General features: G+C 40.1%; 1 protein-coding gene across 2 annotated transcripts; it reads left to right on the top strand.

The window, feature by feature from the left end:
* Window positions 1-11: 11 nt before the first annotated feature.
* me3 (malic enzyme 3, NADP(+)-dependent, mitochondrial) lies at window positions 12-14,198 on the top strand. Of its 2 annotated transcripts, XM_085919962.1 has the most exons (14): window positions 12-695; window positions 1,296-1,481; window positions 5,461-5,594; window positions 5,840-5,989; window positions 8,568-8,643; window positions 8,737-9,002; window positions 9,068-9,177; window positions 9,506-9,603; window positions 9,692-9,805; window positions 9,872-9,977; window positions 11,788-11,930; window positions 12,027-12,200; window positions 12,334-12,432; window positions 13,362-14,198. In XM_085919962.1, exons 1-14 carry the CDS (start codon window positions 612-614, stop codon window positions 13,521-13,523), a joined length of 1,902 nt encoding a protein of 633 aa, XP_085776088.1. In that variant the 5' UTR covers window positions 12-611; the 3' UTR covers window positions 13,524-14,198. The 2 variants fall into 2 exon arrangements, with proteins under 2 accessions (XP_085776088.1, XP_085776089.1); XM_085919963.1 differs by lacking the exon at window positions 12-695 and having other exon boundaries at window positions 1,305-1,481; window positions 13,362-14,197.
* The last annotated feature ends 920 nt before the right edge of the window (window positions 14,199-15,118 follow it).

Here is a 15,118-nt window from a genome sequence, read left to right as displayed (position 1 = left end):
TAAGAACGACGGACTAATTTATAATAATTACATTCTATATAATTATGACTTTGGTCAACCACCGATAACCAAGCTTTTGTGCTTCAACGGAATATAAAACTGAGAGCCTTATGAAGGTATTGTGTATTTGACACAAAAGAGTAAAATTATAAAGTTTGGATAAAATCCTTTGACTGATGTATTTGAACGTCACACAAACTATCTTAGCGGCGGTGGGTAGGACTAGTGCTTGGATTTTGGATTGGCTGAGGGAATGTGGATTTCTCAGGTTGCGTTATTTGAGCCATAGTCTTAAGCTATATTCTGTTGATACCTCCAGAAGGAAAATATATGTATTTGTGTTGTGTACATTGTTACCATCCAAGTATCAAAAACAATTAAAATTTGCGATTAAAATGAGTTGCTGTGGGCGGGACAGCGCCTGGCGTTTTGTGATCTGATTGGTCCTCTCAGCGTTCCGCGCCCTGATCAGGAAGTAGCGCCAAAGATGTTTAACTATGCTCTTTCTTCAAATCACATCACTGTAGTTGTTTTCAATTTAATAACGATTGACACATGAGGGATTTTCTGTTGGACCTTCAAGTAACAGGGAGTTACCCCCGCTTATTTTAATGAATAGCATTAAACACGTCAAAGTGCAACGATTTGGCGGTCTGCTGTACTGTCACTATACATTCACAAATTGCTGCAGCACAGTAAGGTTTGTCTTGTATATCAAAAGGCAGAAATGAAGGTTTTTAGTCTAAAGATAAAAATGTACGTACCGTGTGTAATTATTTGAGAAGTAAAATGCTACATTATACATAATTTGGCTACGGCCACTCCGACATGGACATCTTTTCCGTAGAACATCTCTAAGGAGTCAATGTCAAATGATCCGGGATCAGCTGCTTCAACGAGATCCACCTCTAAAATCCACTCAAACTGAGAAGACCGTTTTATTGGAGTTCACGGGAGACTCTAATGAAGATAAGAGTCACAGACACGGCAGCGTTACATTTTTAGTCTCCAGGTAAGGCTGAGGTTGGGTAGGAGGGCCAGAAAAAGCCGTTTGCTAGCGGCATCTTCCGCGCGAAACTGGATTGACTTGTTTTATCGCTTATTTAAATAGCAACTTATCAATAGTCATTTGAAGGTGTTTGTTTCATTTACGTTTTGAAGGAGACATTGTGATATTTCTAAATAAACAAGCCTCCCGAGGCAGGTTGTTTTCAAGTAATTGGATCAATTGTGGTGCTGCGACTTGTTTACCAGCTTGAGAGTGACGAGCGCACCTTGTGTATGTTTGAGCGCAGGCAGGCATCATGAATTCCATCACTGGAAGAGCGGCGTGGTATTTGTGCAGACGCAAGGGGTTTGTGGCGGGCGGAGGATTCCCCTTTCAGACGACGAGGGTCTGCCATGGCGGGGCGAGCAGCAAAGGCAGCGTTAGCACCAAGAAGCGCGGCTATGACATCACTAGGAACCCCCACCTCAACAAGGTGAGCTGATGGAATATGTCGGAACACGCTGTTGCCTTCACTGACCTTCAAAAACGTTGTAGTTTGTCGTAACTACAGACAGTATTCGTATAAAAAGCACATCTAGGCCGTGCAACAATTATCCTTCAGACTTTATTTGAAGAAATACAATTAATTATTATTAAATCATATTTTATTGATATTTAAAAAATGATTAGCAACGGTTTGCCTGCCTTAACAGTAGAGGTGTGAAGTTTGACCCATGACCCTTCAACATTATTGTGACAAAAGCAATCGTTGCTGTCAGATCTGTATCCCATTGGTCTCCCCAGGCACTGTATGCAAACTGACTGCATAAAAACGCACACTATTGCGGCATCGGCTTGGTACGCTGGGTTACATATAAAAGACACAGGCAGATAAATATAGAATGTCTGACCTCTGGGTTAAGAGACTACTTGAAGAGTCAGCAATTGAATGGTGAGCTGTGTTTTTATACAGCAGCACAGATGCCACATCTGCTGAGCAGCCGTTGTGACTCGTTGCTGGTATCAGTAAAGTTATTTTTTGTGATGCATGTGTGTGTTATGGAGTAATTTGACAAGCTTTCTTGAATTCAATTATTTAAGTGCCTGTAGTTTTTTAAATGTCTTAGTATGTGTGTTAATGTTCAATCTGTGTGTAATCTTACAGTAGTTTACTGTAACATAAAATATTCTGAATTAAATATCTTTCTCGTGCCTGTATTGTAGTGTTGGTCATTATAGTTGTAATTGGAGAGCTAAGAAATTTATGTGGTCCTCGTGCAAAGTTTAATAACCACTGCAATAGCAATAGAGATTCATAGATAAACCGAAATTAAGTTTTAGTGTGGCTGGTAACTATTTAACAAAGCTTTATATCTATTGATAGGGGATGTTTTATGAACCTTAGCAGTTAATTTTACACAGCAAGGTCACTCCTTTTGTCATGACATTAGCACACCTCACAACACCCTGCATACCAGGTGGTGGGTCATTCATAAACAAATACAGTACATCATCAAGTACATAGTACCTGTGCTGAACAACAGCATTGATGTTTTCACAGAACCAATGTCTTAATGAAGCACAAAAACATTTCGAACTCAGAAAAACACTGTTTTTATAAAGGCAAACTCTCCCTGCAAAGATGACTAACTTTAGCCAAAGTGATCCAAGCCAAACATCCGCAATGAGTCATAAGCGTGTTTGGGGAAGGGCTGTGGTTCCCAACTTTACATACAGCAGGAAACCACTGCTGTTTTCAGCAAGACTCTAACTTTATCAATACATCTTTATTTATGTTGCGCTTTCACATCAGCTATCACTGTAACAAAAGGTTATACAGAACATAAAGTACGACAGAACACATAAAACGTAATCATTCCCGTACATACATATACCTTGTTGTTTGAACCCGTTGCCAACTTTTATTGGTTTTAGTCAACATGAGGAAGCTCCCAGTTCCTTCTCAAGTCAGCATGTCTGTGACTCACTGTGAAAAGCGTGCCTCAGGAAATGGGGCCACACGTATTTGGACAGTGAAAGAGTTTTTAGGAAGTTTTGTACAGTAGGTTTATAGCTTAAATCTCACTTTCACAAAAAGATTATATTTACAAGCATGGTAGTTATTTTAAGTGGCTACCTTCTCTTCTATGAGCTCAAATTGGACAAAGAAACAAAATGGTGATTACAACAATTTGGCGGATTACTCATCAAATTCGTCCTAATTCTCGTTGCACGTGGGGTTTTTTTTTCCCTTCCTGGTGCCGTCGTGTGTAGCAGCCTTCCAGCAGTTCTCTCTCTCTTTTCTTTCCATCTAGTGTACACCACTTAAATTATGACCGCTTGAAGTCATTTGCAAGTGATACCTTTATCTGAGGTTACTTCAGTGGTTCTCTGGTACAAGTTTATATTATGCACCATTAATTAACTGTACAGTATTGTTTCAGTTTCTTAACAATGCAAAAAAAAAGAAAGAGTCATTGTAAATGTAGACAAAAATAAAACAACTGGTCGCTCCTTTTGTTTAACTTTGAGTTATATTTGCCCATTTCATCATAACCTGAAGTTCCCGTATAGCAAAATCCAACATATACTACATGGTTTGGTCTTGTACCATTGGCAGACCTGCCCTCTGTATGAAAAACGGGTCCTGTGGCAACACAAAGCAGTCTTAAATAGAATAAAAGTAGTGCTTTAGCGCCATGTTGTGGCCCAGGAACAATGTTAAAGTAAAGAAAGCACTTTATTTAATCATACCATAGCGTTGTCTATAAATATAGAAATGCCCTACTAATGTCTGAAAACCTCTGAAGGCACTTACAAACATTTTTGGGTGGGCATCAAATAGCAATCAATAACAGGTTTTTGCTATTTGTTGTAGGGCTCGGTTCTTATCACTGTGCCACTTGTGGCTGCTTAGTAGAATGCTGTTAATGGGTTTGAGCTAAGCTGTACCTTTGCAGCCTCTCGTAATGAAACTGCTGTATAACACAATGCAGAACAGTAGGTCTGAGTCAATTGCTTGTTTTGACTCAAAATAATAAGCCTCACCTCTCTAGGTGTCGGCTGAGCCGTGTCAAACAACTTTCACAATGAATCTGGAGTAGCAGTAATTGCGCTCAGAAGGGACCAAGTAGAGATGCACCGATCCGATATCTGGATCGGATATCGGCCCCGATATCAACAAAATAGATGGATCGGGTATCGGAAAATGCAGCCGATCTGTGGGCCGATCCTTTTCTTAATTAAGCTATTGGGACGCGGGCTACGTCATACGTCAGCAGCACACGTGCCGCATGCCATGAGAGTTTTCTAAACAAACGCAAACATGGAGCGAACGAAAGAGTCAGCTGTGTGGAGGTACTTTAAATTGAACACGCCAACTACCTCGACGGCAGTTTGTAATGTCTGCAAAGCTAATGTTGCCAGGGGTGGTGGTAGTAATGCCAGTTATAGTACTACCAATTTAATTAAGCATCTCCAGAAACACCACACAACGGAGCACCAGGAGTTCCAGCAGTTGAGCAGATCAAAGAGAGCGGGAGGTGGACCTACACAGGAGTTAACGCACCTAATGTTTACATGTTTACTATTTCTTTTAATATTTGGTTACTGTGTGCTTGATCACCCTTTCTATATTTGCCCAGTGCAGTTTCAGCTGCAACATTTATATTTTTTTTTTAAAGTTTGTATCCTAATTTACTTGAATCTAAATGCTGATACACTTTATTGCTGCTGTTGCACAACTTTTGTTACAAATAAATAGTTCATTGCATTAATCTGCTTTATCTTGTTACATTTTGTTTTCGGAAAGAACTGTGTAGTCATGCCTGATGCCATTGCCTTTAGTCTTTTCTGTTCCACATGTAGAGGTATGTAGCTTGTTAAGTCAACCATAATATCGGATCGGTATCGGGTATCGACCGATACGCAAAGCCTCGGTATCGAAACTGAAAAAGTCGGATCGGTGCATCCCTAGCACCAAGCAACACAGACAAGTGGAGGTGATGCTAGGGGGAGTGAGTTCAGCCTGTCGCACCATTGGACAGAATAAATAGCAACACTCAGCTGCGAGCCAGCTCCAGCCACACAAAAGACATGCCCAATCAACAAAATACATGCGTTGTTGCTGTTTTTAGAGCGATAGCTATTGAGAAGTTTCAAATCAATCAATGGAATAGTTGACAGGCTAATCAATCGATTTGAAAACAAGTCACTATAGTGACAGTTCTAACTAGATTAATGAGCACTGAGAAGAAACATAAATCTAACTGTGAAAGTTAACCCAGCACAAAAAGCACTAAATACATGACTGTATAGCTGATTATTTTTGACTCGCTGTACCCACTGGTGTGGCAGAGTGTTGTAGATTGTGCATTGAAGAACATAAATAGACACAATTAATCTGTGAAAAACACAAGGAAACCCTATCTGTAATTTGGATGTGACTCAGGACATTTATTTCTCTTTCGCAGGGTATGGCTTTCACCCTGGAAGAGCGCTTGCAGCTGGGCATACATGGCCTGTTGCCACCTTGCTTCTTGTCCCAGGATGTTCAAGTGCTACGTGTCATGAAGAGCTATGAAACGCGTGTCAATCCTTTGGACAAGTGAGAATCCAACTTTTAACCCTCAAGAACACCATACCATTCACCTTTGCTTGCGTTGTGTACTCTGACTGTGAACCACCAAAAGAGTTTTGGACAGTACGTCAGCAAGAAATTTCTTCAGATTTTATTTTGTAGTAACAATAATGGCGCAGGGAATATGTATATAGTGGACTAAAAGCAAAAGTTGCTGGGGTTTTATTTAGGAAGCCGCTTGTCCTTTTTTAGCGGCTCCCTCTCTGTGACAGGTACATCCTGCTGATGACGCTACAAGACAGGAACGAGAAGCTCTTCTATCGTGTGCTCACGTCGGACATCGAGGAGTTCATGCCCATTGTCTACACACCCACCGTGGGCTTGGCATGCCAGCAGTACGGTCTGGCCTTCAGGAGGCCGCGGTAAATTAAGCACACACACCTTTTTTTAGCATTGGATCAAGTACATAACGAATAAAATGAGCGGTCAAATTATGTGATCCTCATGCGCCAATACGTCAAATTACAAACGTTCCACTGTGCTGGAGATTTTGGGGTGTGCAAGGTTGGCTTCCATCATGGACATTAGCAGCAGCAGTAATGAAGCTAGCTTCACATTAGCTTCTCAAGCAAATGATTATAAGTAAGTAACACATGATATTCTTTTTAGGGCCTGTGAAGCGAACACTGTGAGGACCACATTGTTTTTTATTAAGATTTATTATTATTACACTTCTCTGTGAAAACTGACATTTTTGAGGAACTAAACAAAACTAATCAAATTTTACACATACATTAGGCCAGGAAAAAAAATATTTTAAAGTGGCAATACATGAATACAAATAAGGCTATGCAATGCTCCTTAGAACGGTTTATTGGCGCCCCGTCCCGCTATGTTCAACCTACAGCTATGAAAATCAGGAGGCACCTCGGGCCGCCTCAGTCATAAAAAAAAGACTTTGGGTAGACATCCTAATCTGTACATGAAATTAGGTATGCGTACAGTAATCCCTCGTTTATCACGGATAATTGGTTCCAAAAACCACCCGCGATAAGTGAAATCCGCGAAATATGGTCACCCTCTCATCTGTAATTTTTTTGTGTCAATAAATGTATATGAAACCATTTAAGTGCATATTTAATTATTAGAACATTAAATAATAGTTTTAAACATGTAAATAATACATTAATCGTATATATAACATACAGAAAATTTTGTATAAATATTGAAAATATAAATATTATACATGTGTGCGTGTAACATGTTAACAAGAAGTACTGGGCAGGCTAACGAGTTAGCGGAAAGATGCTAATTCGCGATCGTGCTAACACGCAAAAACGAACCACTAAAGGAATATAAACGAACATTTTGGCGCAATACTACATTGTCCGAAAGGTTAGACACGTTGATCGTTCATTTCTCTTGTTAGGAGACCCACTTGCATCGTCAATGACTCCTGTACCAGTGTAACCGACACATGTACACGAACGTAAAACAGGAAGTGATATTGCCTGAAAACGGCCTTCAAAATAAATCACCCAACCTCAAATCAAAGCACGGCTGAATAACATAAATAACAGAGAATTCTTAACACATACTGTAAATATCTTTTTAGAACAACTTTTATTGTTATAATTTTTTTATAACACGGTACAAGTGTACATACTGTAAATAGGTTTTTAGAACTCTTTTATTATTATTATAACAATTTTTCTATAACAAGGTACAACACTGTAAATATGTTTTTAGAACTCTTATTCTAATTTTTTTATAAAAAGGTACAAGTGTATGCACTGCAATTGTATGGGCACCCCTTGTCTTCTGCTGGCGTGTGGGCAAGTTTTGTGCCATAATTCCACAATTTTGAAGTTTTAATTTGACTTAAATTTTTTTTTTTTCAATTTGGAGAAAAAATCCGCGATGTAGTGAAACCGCGATAAACAAACCGCGATGTTGCGAGGGATTACTGTATTACAATTTTGGCCTATTTCTGCACATTTTCCTCTTAGAAATTTTATCCGATTGTTTTCACACTTTGGGTGTTTCATCTAAATCCGTTGATAAAAAGTTATTGAAAGCTGCTTATTTCTTCGCACACGGCTATTGTGATGTGCAGTTTATAAAGAAAAATGTTGCTATGTTTGCGGGTCTGAACCTGGGCGAAAATTTATGAAACTCTGCTATATTTGAGAGATTTCTTATGCGAGTTAAAAAAATGGCTCTACAGCATCCCTAAAAATCTTTCAAGAAGCATTCCCAATTCTATATTTCACCTACGTACATACATCTGTGAATATTGGAAGACTTATGTAACAGCCCAAGACTTACAAATAAATCGTATGCTAAAGCTAACTGGAAGTCTACTTTATTTTGGAATTGAGAAGCATTTTTGGCCGTTCATATTTTAACAAACTCCTAGAGATTTTATCAGGTTGTTCTCAAACTTTGGGTGTTTTATCTCAACATGTTTAGGATGCAAAGTTATTGAAAGCTTTATACTTTTCCGTGCCAATGTGCTGTTGACCCAAAAAAAAAAGCTGCTGTTTTTGAGGGTCTGAACCTTGGCCAAATTTAAGAGAGTTATTGAGTTTTGTGCAAGTACCCCAATGAACAAATACCTCAACTTGGCCGGGGTTGCGACCGCCCTTTGTAGCTGCTCACAGCGCTAGTTGATTTTTGAGTCATCCAGTATTATAAAATAGCAAGTGTTGACTACTACCTCAGTATACTTGAGTCATAATAATAATGGTAACAATGATACTATTATTAATAATGAACAAAATTGACATATTCTTTGATTCTTTATTATATTTGTAAATCTATTAAATATAATTTCCACACTGACTTGATTTGATACTTTATAATAAAAAGTACTACCAGCTACATTAGGTGTATTTGCGCAAAGTATCAGCGATACCAGTTTGTCGGTATTAGATTGGAAAAGAAATCACTGGTATCGAATATCACTAGAAAGTGCTTACTTTTTATTGTCTTTCTCAGAGGACTCTTCATCACCATCCATGATAAAGGCCACATTTCAACCCTGCTCAATTCCTGGCCAGAAGAAAACATAAAGGTAAGTCCCCCCATCCTCTGTCCCATCATCCTTTTATTTCCTCTTGCCTCCTTCCATGCCAGTCAAGTTTTTTGACTTGTTATTTGTATCTAGGCCATTGTGGTGACAGACGGTGAACGTATCCTCGGGCTAGGGGATCTGGGTAGCTATGGCATGGGCATTCCCGTGGGGAAATTGGCTCTGTACACAGCCTGTGGCGGAGTTCGGCCGCAGCAGTGCCTCCCCGTGTTGCTGGACGTGGGAACTGACAACCAAGACCTGCTCAATGATCCCCTCTACATCGGCCTGAAGCACAACCGAATCCGAGGGAAGGAGTACGACGCGCTCATTGACGAATTTATGCAGGCTGTGACAGACAAGTGAGTGGGAACAAGGCGGCGATGTGATCATCTCACCTTCTTGACGCGTCTCCGTCGCCCTACAGGTACGGGATGAGCTGCCTGATTCAATTTGAGGACTTTGCCAACAGTAATGCATTCCGCATCCTCAACAAATACAGGAATCGCTATTGTACCTTCAACGACGACATCCAAGGTAGACTCCGAGCAGTGTTTGCGATCCTTTATGAGCCAAAGCGCATATTTTGCTTGAGAACAATGTCATGATGCAACACCAACATAAATGTAAAAAAAGATGACAAGTTGGCACTCGAGTAGAAAGCCTTTATTGCTTTTGTATGATGCAGACATGATGTTGTGATAAAACACAAACAATAAAATATAATAATGTTGCGACCATATCTTAATGGCAGAATCTATAATCACAATGTGATAGTGGCAGTTAACAAGAGGCCAGTGGGGATTAAGTCATGTAATCAAGGCCCAGGTACAAAATGCATCACACGGTCTATCTTTTCTCATAGGCACGGCCTCTGTAGCAGTGGCTGGGCTACTGGCAGCTTTAAAAATCACCAAAGACAAACTGTCGAATCACACCTTTGTTTTCCAGGGGGCCGGAGAGGTGACCAATTTTTATTTAATTTTGTGCATCCTCCTTGAATGCTTTGCTTTATCACAGAAATAAAAACACTGTGCTCTTTTGCCATCAGGCCGCTCTGGGTATCGCTCATCTGTTAATGATGGCCATGGCCAAGGAGGGCTTGTCTCGAAAGGAGGCCGCCAAAAGAATCTGGATGGTGGACTCTAAAGGTCTCATTGTGAAGGTAACACATATGCTTGTGTTTCGACAGGCTTTACGTCAAAGGTAAAAACGAACGCTTCTCATTCAGGGGCGAAGTCATCTGAACCACGAGAAGGAGGAGTTTGCGCACGAACACCCCCACCTGAAGACCTTGGAGGAGGCCGTGCACACCATCAAGCCCACGGCCATTATCGGTGAGTGGGAAGCCGGAACCGAAGGTCATTATTGTTCCCAGAACCCGTTATGATTTAACCGACCTTGCTTATTTCATACATTTGAGGGGAGAACATAAAACTTCCATATGAATTTTTAACAAAATATGAAATTGATCAAATTGATATGTAGGAGGTTTGCACCCAAAGCCAGCGATACGCAGCATGCGTGTTTTAGGAATGAAGGAGGAAGCTGGAGTAGCAACTGAGAGAAAACTCACAAAAACAAGCGCTACAGAGGGAGGCCTGAAATGAGATTGAAACCTCAAAACTGTGAGCGAGATGTGCTAACCACTGCTCTACCATTCTGCCCTTGTGTGGAATCACTGCTATGTATAAAATATAAAATAGAGCAATTTCTTTTCTGTAGTGCTTGTCCTCATTATGGTCATGGGTGACCTGTGGCCTATTCATGCTGACTTTGAGCAAAATTTGGGGTACACTCTGGACTGAAAACATAGGGCATATAAAGACAGACTACCCGTCACACTCATATTCTCACATCTGACAGTTCAGAGCCTTTATATATATATATATATATATATATATATATATATATATATATATATATATATATATATATATATATATATATATATATATATATATATATATATATATATATATATATATATATATATATATATATATATATATATATATATATATATATATATATATATATATTCCCCCCCCCATCATATTTTTGGAAGAATTTATGAAATGTATAAGGTATAGCTGTCCAATGAAAAGCAAATGAACTGGGTTTTTTTTTTCCAAGACAATATTACAATAAAAAAGATACACACTACTTCATATTGCAAATTTTATTACCGCCTTCATCACTCACTGGATAGTTGATTGTAGTTGCTTTCTTTTTAAACTCAATTGTAAAGGTTAAAGATGCCATGCATGCTCTGCTGGCTACTACAACAACTGATGGTGTCAGTCATAATTAAGGTATTGTAATTACCATCAGCTTGTGCTCTTGTTTTTCTTTATGAGAAGGAAAAGTCAATTTTGAGCCAAGTGTGATGTGGATAACGGCAATAATTGGTAAAGAGGGTTGGTTTATTAGAGTGGAGACCCCCCATAAGTCCCAATGATCATCATCGTCACACACACATCTGAGTGTGGTAAAATTTGTCCTCTGCATTTAAGCCATCCCCATGTGATTTTGATCCATCCCCTGGGGGAGAGGGGAGCAGTGAGCAGCAGCGGTGCCGCGCTCGGGAATCATTTGGTGATCTAACCCCCCAATTTCAACCCTTTAATGCTGAGTGTCAAGCAGGGAGGCAATGGGTCCCATTTATATAGTCTTTAGTATGACCTGGCCGAGGTTTGAACACACAACCTTCCAGTCTCAGGGCGGAGATTCTACCACTTGGCCACTGAGCTAGTTTGTTGCTAATGTTGCTTGTTTAATTTGGCCCCATTAATAATTATGCATCTAATAATTTGCATTGTCATCTAATCTGAAGTATTCCTTGAAAAACAGTTGAAGAGGAAATCAACTTCAAATGGCAGGCTGTAATGTTCTTCAAATCTGTAAAAGTGGAATGTGACCATTTAATCATAATTCTTTCTAGTGCAGCGTTTTGAGCACCGTTCTGTACAATTGGGTACATTTTAACCAGAATTTTTTTAATGAATGGGTGAGCATATGAATAATGCACCCACTGTGAGCACTTTGAGTATAGGCTTCTATACAAAACCGTGATAAAAATCCAATGCATTATGAGTAGCCACCCTCAAACGCGAGACGTTGCGTTTTATTTTTGTGGCTTTGAAGGAGTCGCCGCCATTAGCGGTGCGTTCACAGAGAAGATAATCAAGGACATGGCATCCCACAACGACAGGCCCATAATCTTTGCTCTGAGCAACCCCACCAGCAAGGCCGAGTGCACAGCGGAGCAATGTTACAACATCACAGAGGTAGGACTTTAACGATGCCGCTTCTCCATTCGACAGTGAGAAATTGAGATGAAGCATTGTGGTTGTGGTGCTTTTATGTCTGTTTTTACAAATCAGGGTCGCGGGATCTTTGCTAGCGGGAGTCCATTTAACAAGGTGACGCTGGCTGACGGACGCTCGTTCTACCCCGGCCAGGGAAACAACGCCTACGTGTTCCCTGGGGTGGCACTAGGCGTCATCGCCTGCGGAGTTCGCCACATATCCGACGACATCTTCCTCACCACTGCAGAGGTCCTTTTTTTCATATTATTATTATTTTTATTCTTATTATTTTTATTCTTATTACTTCCATCAAGGATCATTTCTATATGTGACTTCTTGTCCTTGCTACAATGACTATGATCAGCTATGGTGTTTTTGTCAGGCCATTGCTGACATGGTGACCGAGGAGCACTTGGCTGAAGGGCGACTCTACCCTCCTCTAAAACACATCAGAGAAGTGTCCTTCAAGATTGCTGTCAAGGTTTGATATGAAATAATGTATACACTGCAATGTGTGTACATTTGTCTGTCTGTCTGTCTGTCTGTCTGTCTGTCTGTCTGTCTGTCTGTCTGTCTGTCTGTCTGTCTGTCTGTCTGTCTCTCTCTCTCTCTCTCTCTCTCTGTCTGTCTGTCTGTCTGTCTGTCTGTCTGTCTGTCTGTCTGTCTGTCTATCTATCTATCTATCTATCTATCTATCTATCTCTATCTCTCTATCTCTCTATCTCTCTATCTATCTATCTATCTATCTATCTATCTATCTATCTATCTATCTATCTATCTATCTATCTATCTATCTTGTTCATGTGATTTAAATCGACTTTAATTCATTTCAAGCTTCGATCGATCTAGATTAGATCAATCTAATCTTATCCCATCTTATCCCGTTCTATTCTATTCTATTCTATTCTATTCTATTATTTGGAATGGGAAAACATGATTCGGAATTCCAACCATTCACTTCTCGAACAGCCTTCTGGAACGGATTGCGGTCGAAAACCGAGGCTCCACTGTATATAGTTTCCAACCTTGAAAGTCAACAGTGAGCAATGATGCATTATGTAGGACGAGATAATAGCACACGTATGTTGAAGCTTGAACTTTCTGTCTGCCATCCATCCATCCATCCATCCATCCATCCATCCATCCATCCATCCATCCATCCATCCATCCATCCATCCATCCATTCATCCCCACTGCTGCAGACCCAACCAATGAGTGTTAAAGCTTACGGTTTGATGACGTCAACAGAAGCACACCATCTGCAAAATGCTTAGATGCAATACTGAGGCCACCAAACTGGACCCATTCAAAGCCTTTAATGTATCTACAAATGTATATGACCCTCAAAGGACTTAAGAAGCAGACAATGGCATGACCCCAACATTAATAATGTGTATGTATTGTTTCCAGATTGTCAACTACGCGTATAAGCACAACATAGCGTCAGTGTACCCGGAGCCAAAGGATAAAGAAGCATTTGTCCTCTCTCACATCTACAGCCCAGACTACGACTCATTCACACTGGACACGTACGCTTGGCCACAGGAAGCTATGAACGTGCAAGGCGTGTGACCAGCGCAGCCTGAAATAGTACATACAGTACTACTATTATTATTATTTTTTTTATATTACAACTCCATTTCTTTCCTTATAACCTCGGTCAGTTTTGTTGTATAGCATATAAAGCTTAACACATCACTCCCATTTCTTGACTGAATGTCCCCATGGAAACCATGACACAATCTCGATTACTGCTTTCATAAAACATGTCTTTCTGCCTTGTCCAGGAACCTCCCTAACCAATGTCCTCATTTTACACCTAGCAGGCAGTTCAGCCTGAGCGAACAGCACTCCCTGCCAAACATTTGTCATTTATGTCAAAATGCAGTGTTGTGACATTTTAAAGTGTGTTGATGATGTTCAGTGCTTGAAGTTTTTTTTTTTTAAATGAATATTAATGAACTTTTTCAAAGTCTCAAAGTGGTTTGTACAAGTGTCTTATCTAACACACACATTTATGAATTTAGTAGAAATGTAGTGCAACAAAAATGTCACAACGGGTTGGAAAAAAAATTAACTGGCCACATTATTGAGTGCACTGAATGCTTATTGTGGCCATGAAATACAAATTTGTGCTGCTGTTTATCGCGTTACAATTAATTTGTATGTGTTCAATCATCAGAATGTGGCTGGGGAAAGTTGATATTAAAATACAATGGTAATAGAGTGACATTCTTTAGTATATGTACATACACAGAACTTTTAGAAAGTAAAATATCAGTCCATAAATATTTAATTCAAAGTAATGCAGTATGATGTTCTCAAACCTTGAATTGTTGACAAAGACCCTCCTAATTCAAAATTTATTTCTGTTTATCACAAAACTCAATTTCAATGAAGATGTTAAGAAATAGATACACAAGTTTTAGGTTTGTCTTGTTTGGTCGCACAATGCAGCCTACCATACTGCCCACACGCCACATGACTCACAAAAAACATCCTGAATAGCTATAGATACTTAACCTGATAAGATTTTTTTTTGCTAATCAGTGAGTTTAAAAAAAATTCTGATTTGATTGATCACTAGACTTATTGGCAAAACTTTTTGAGTCTACTACGTACAATTAATTGTATGAAATTTTGGTGTCTAATCAGACCATTCCGCTCTCGGAGCGATGAGTGTCACACCGGCACCGTGGAGGTCGGGCGAGCACAAGACCAGCATCTTCCTGACATTGGAACCAAGGCGAGCAGCAGCCAGGAGGTCCATCAGTGGCAAATTCGCGTCCAGGCATACGAAGATGAAGTGTGCATGGAAGCGCAGAGGGTCACCTGCAAACACAAAACAAGCACAGCCCTATGATGGCAGGCTTCTCTTCCTATTTTCGTTCCTGACTTCCATTATTTCTCTTATTTCTATATTCAACGTGCCAGGATAGACGAGGGAATCTCCCCCAAACTTCCCGGCTGAGGTCAAATAGAAGCCCCACCCCCTCAGCTCCGCAAACACCCGGTATCTGGCGTCGGGCGTGTGGACGGCGGGGGTAATGATGCTGGGGGGAATGATGCTGTTGGTGAGAGCGCTGTAGTGTCTGGAGGCGGGGCTGTAGTGCTCGTTGGCAATCGAACAAAAGCCCGAAAAAATGTTTTTGTCTCAAAAGTAGGAC

This window comes from Syngnathus leptorhynchus, chromosome 9, assembly GCF_054491065.1.
Source record: "Syngnathus leptorhynchus isolate UIUO chromosome 9, UIUO_Slep, whole genome shotgun sequence".
Taxonomy (NCBI): domain Eukaryota; kingdom Metazoa; phylum Chordata; class Actinopteri; order Syngnathiformes; family Syngnathidae; genus Syngnathus; species Syngnathus leptorhynchus.
Note: the sequence above shows the minus strand (reverse complement) of the source record. Positions and strands in the feature narration are given on the sequence as shown.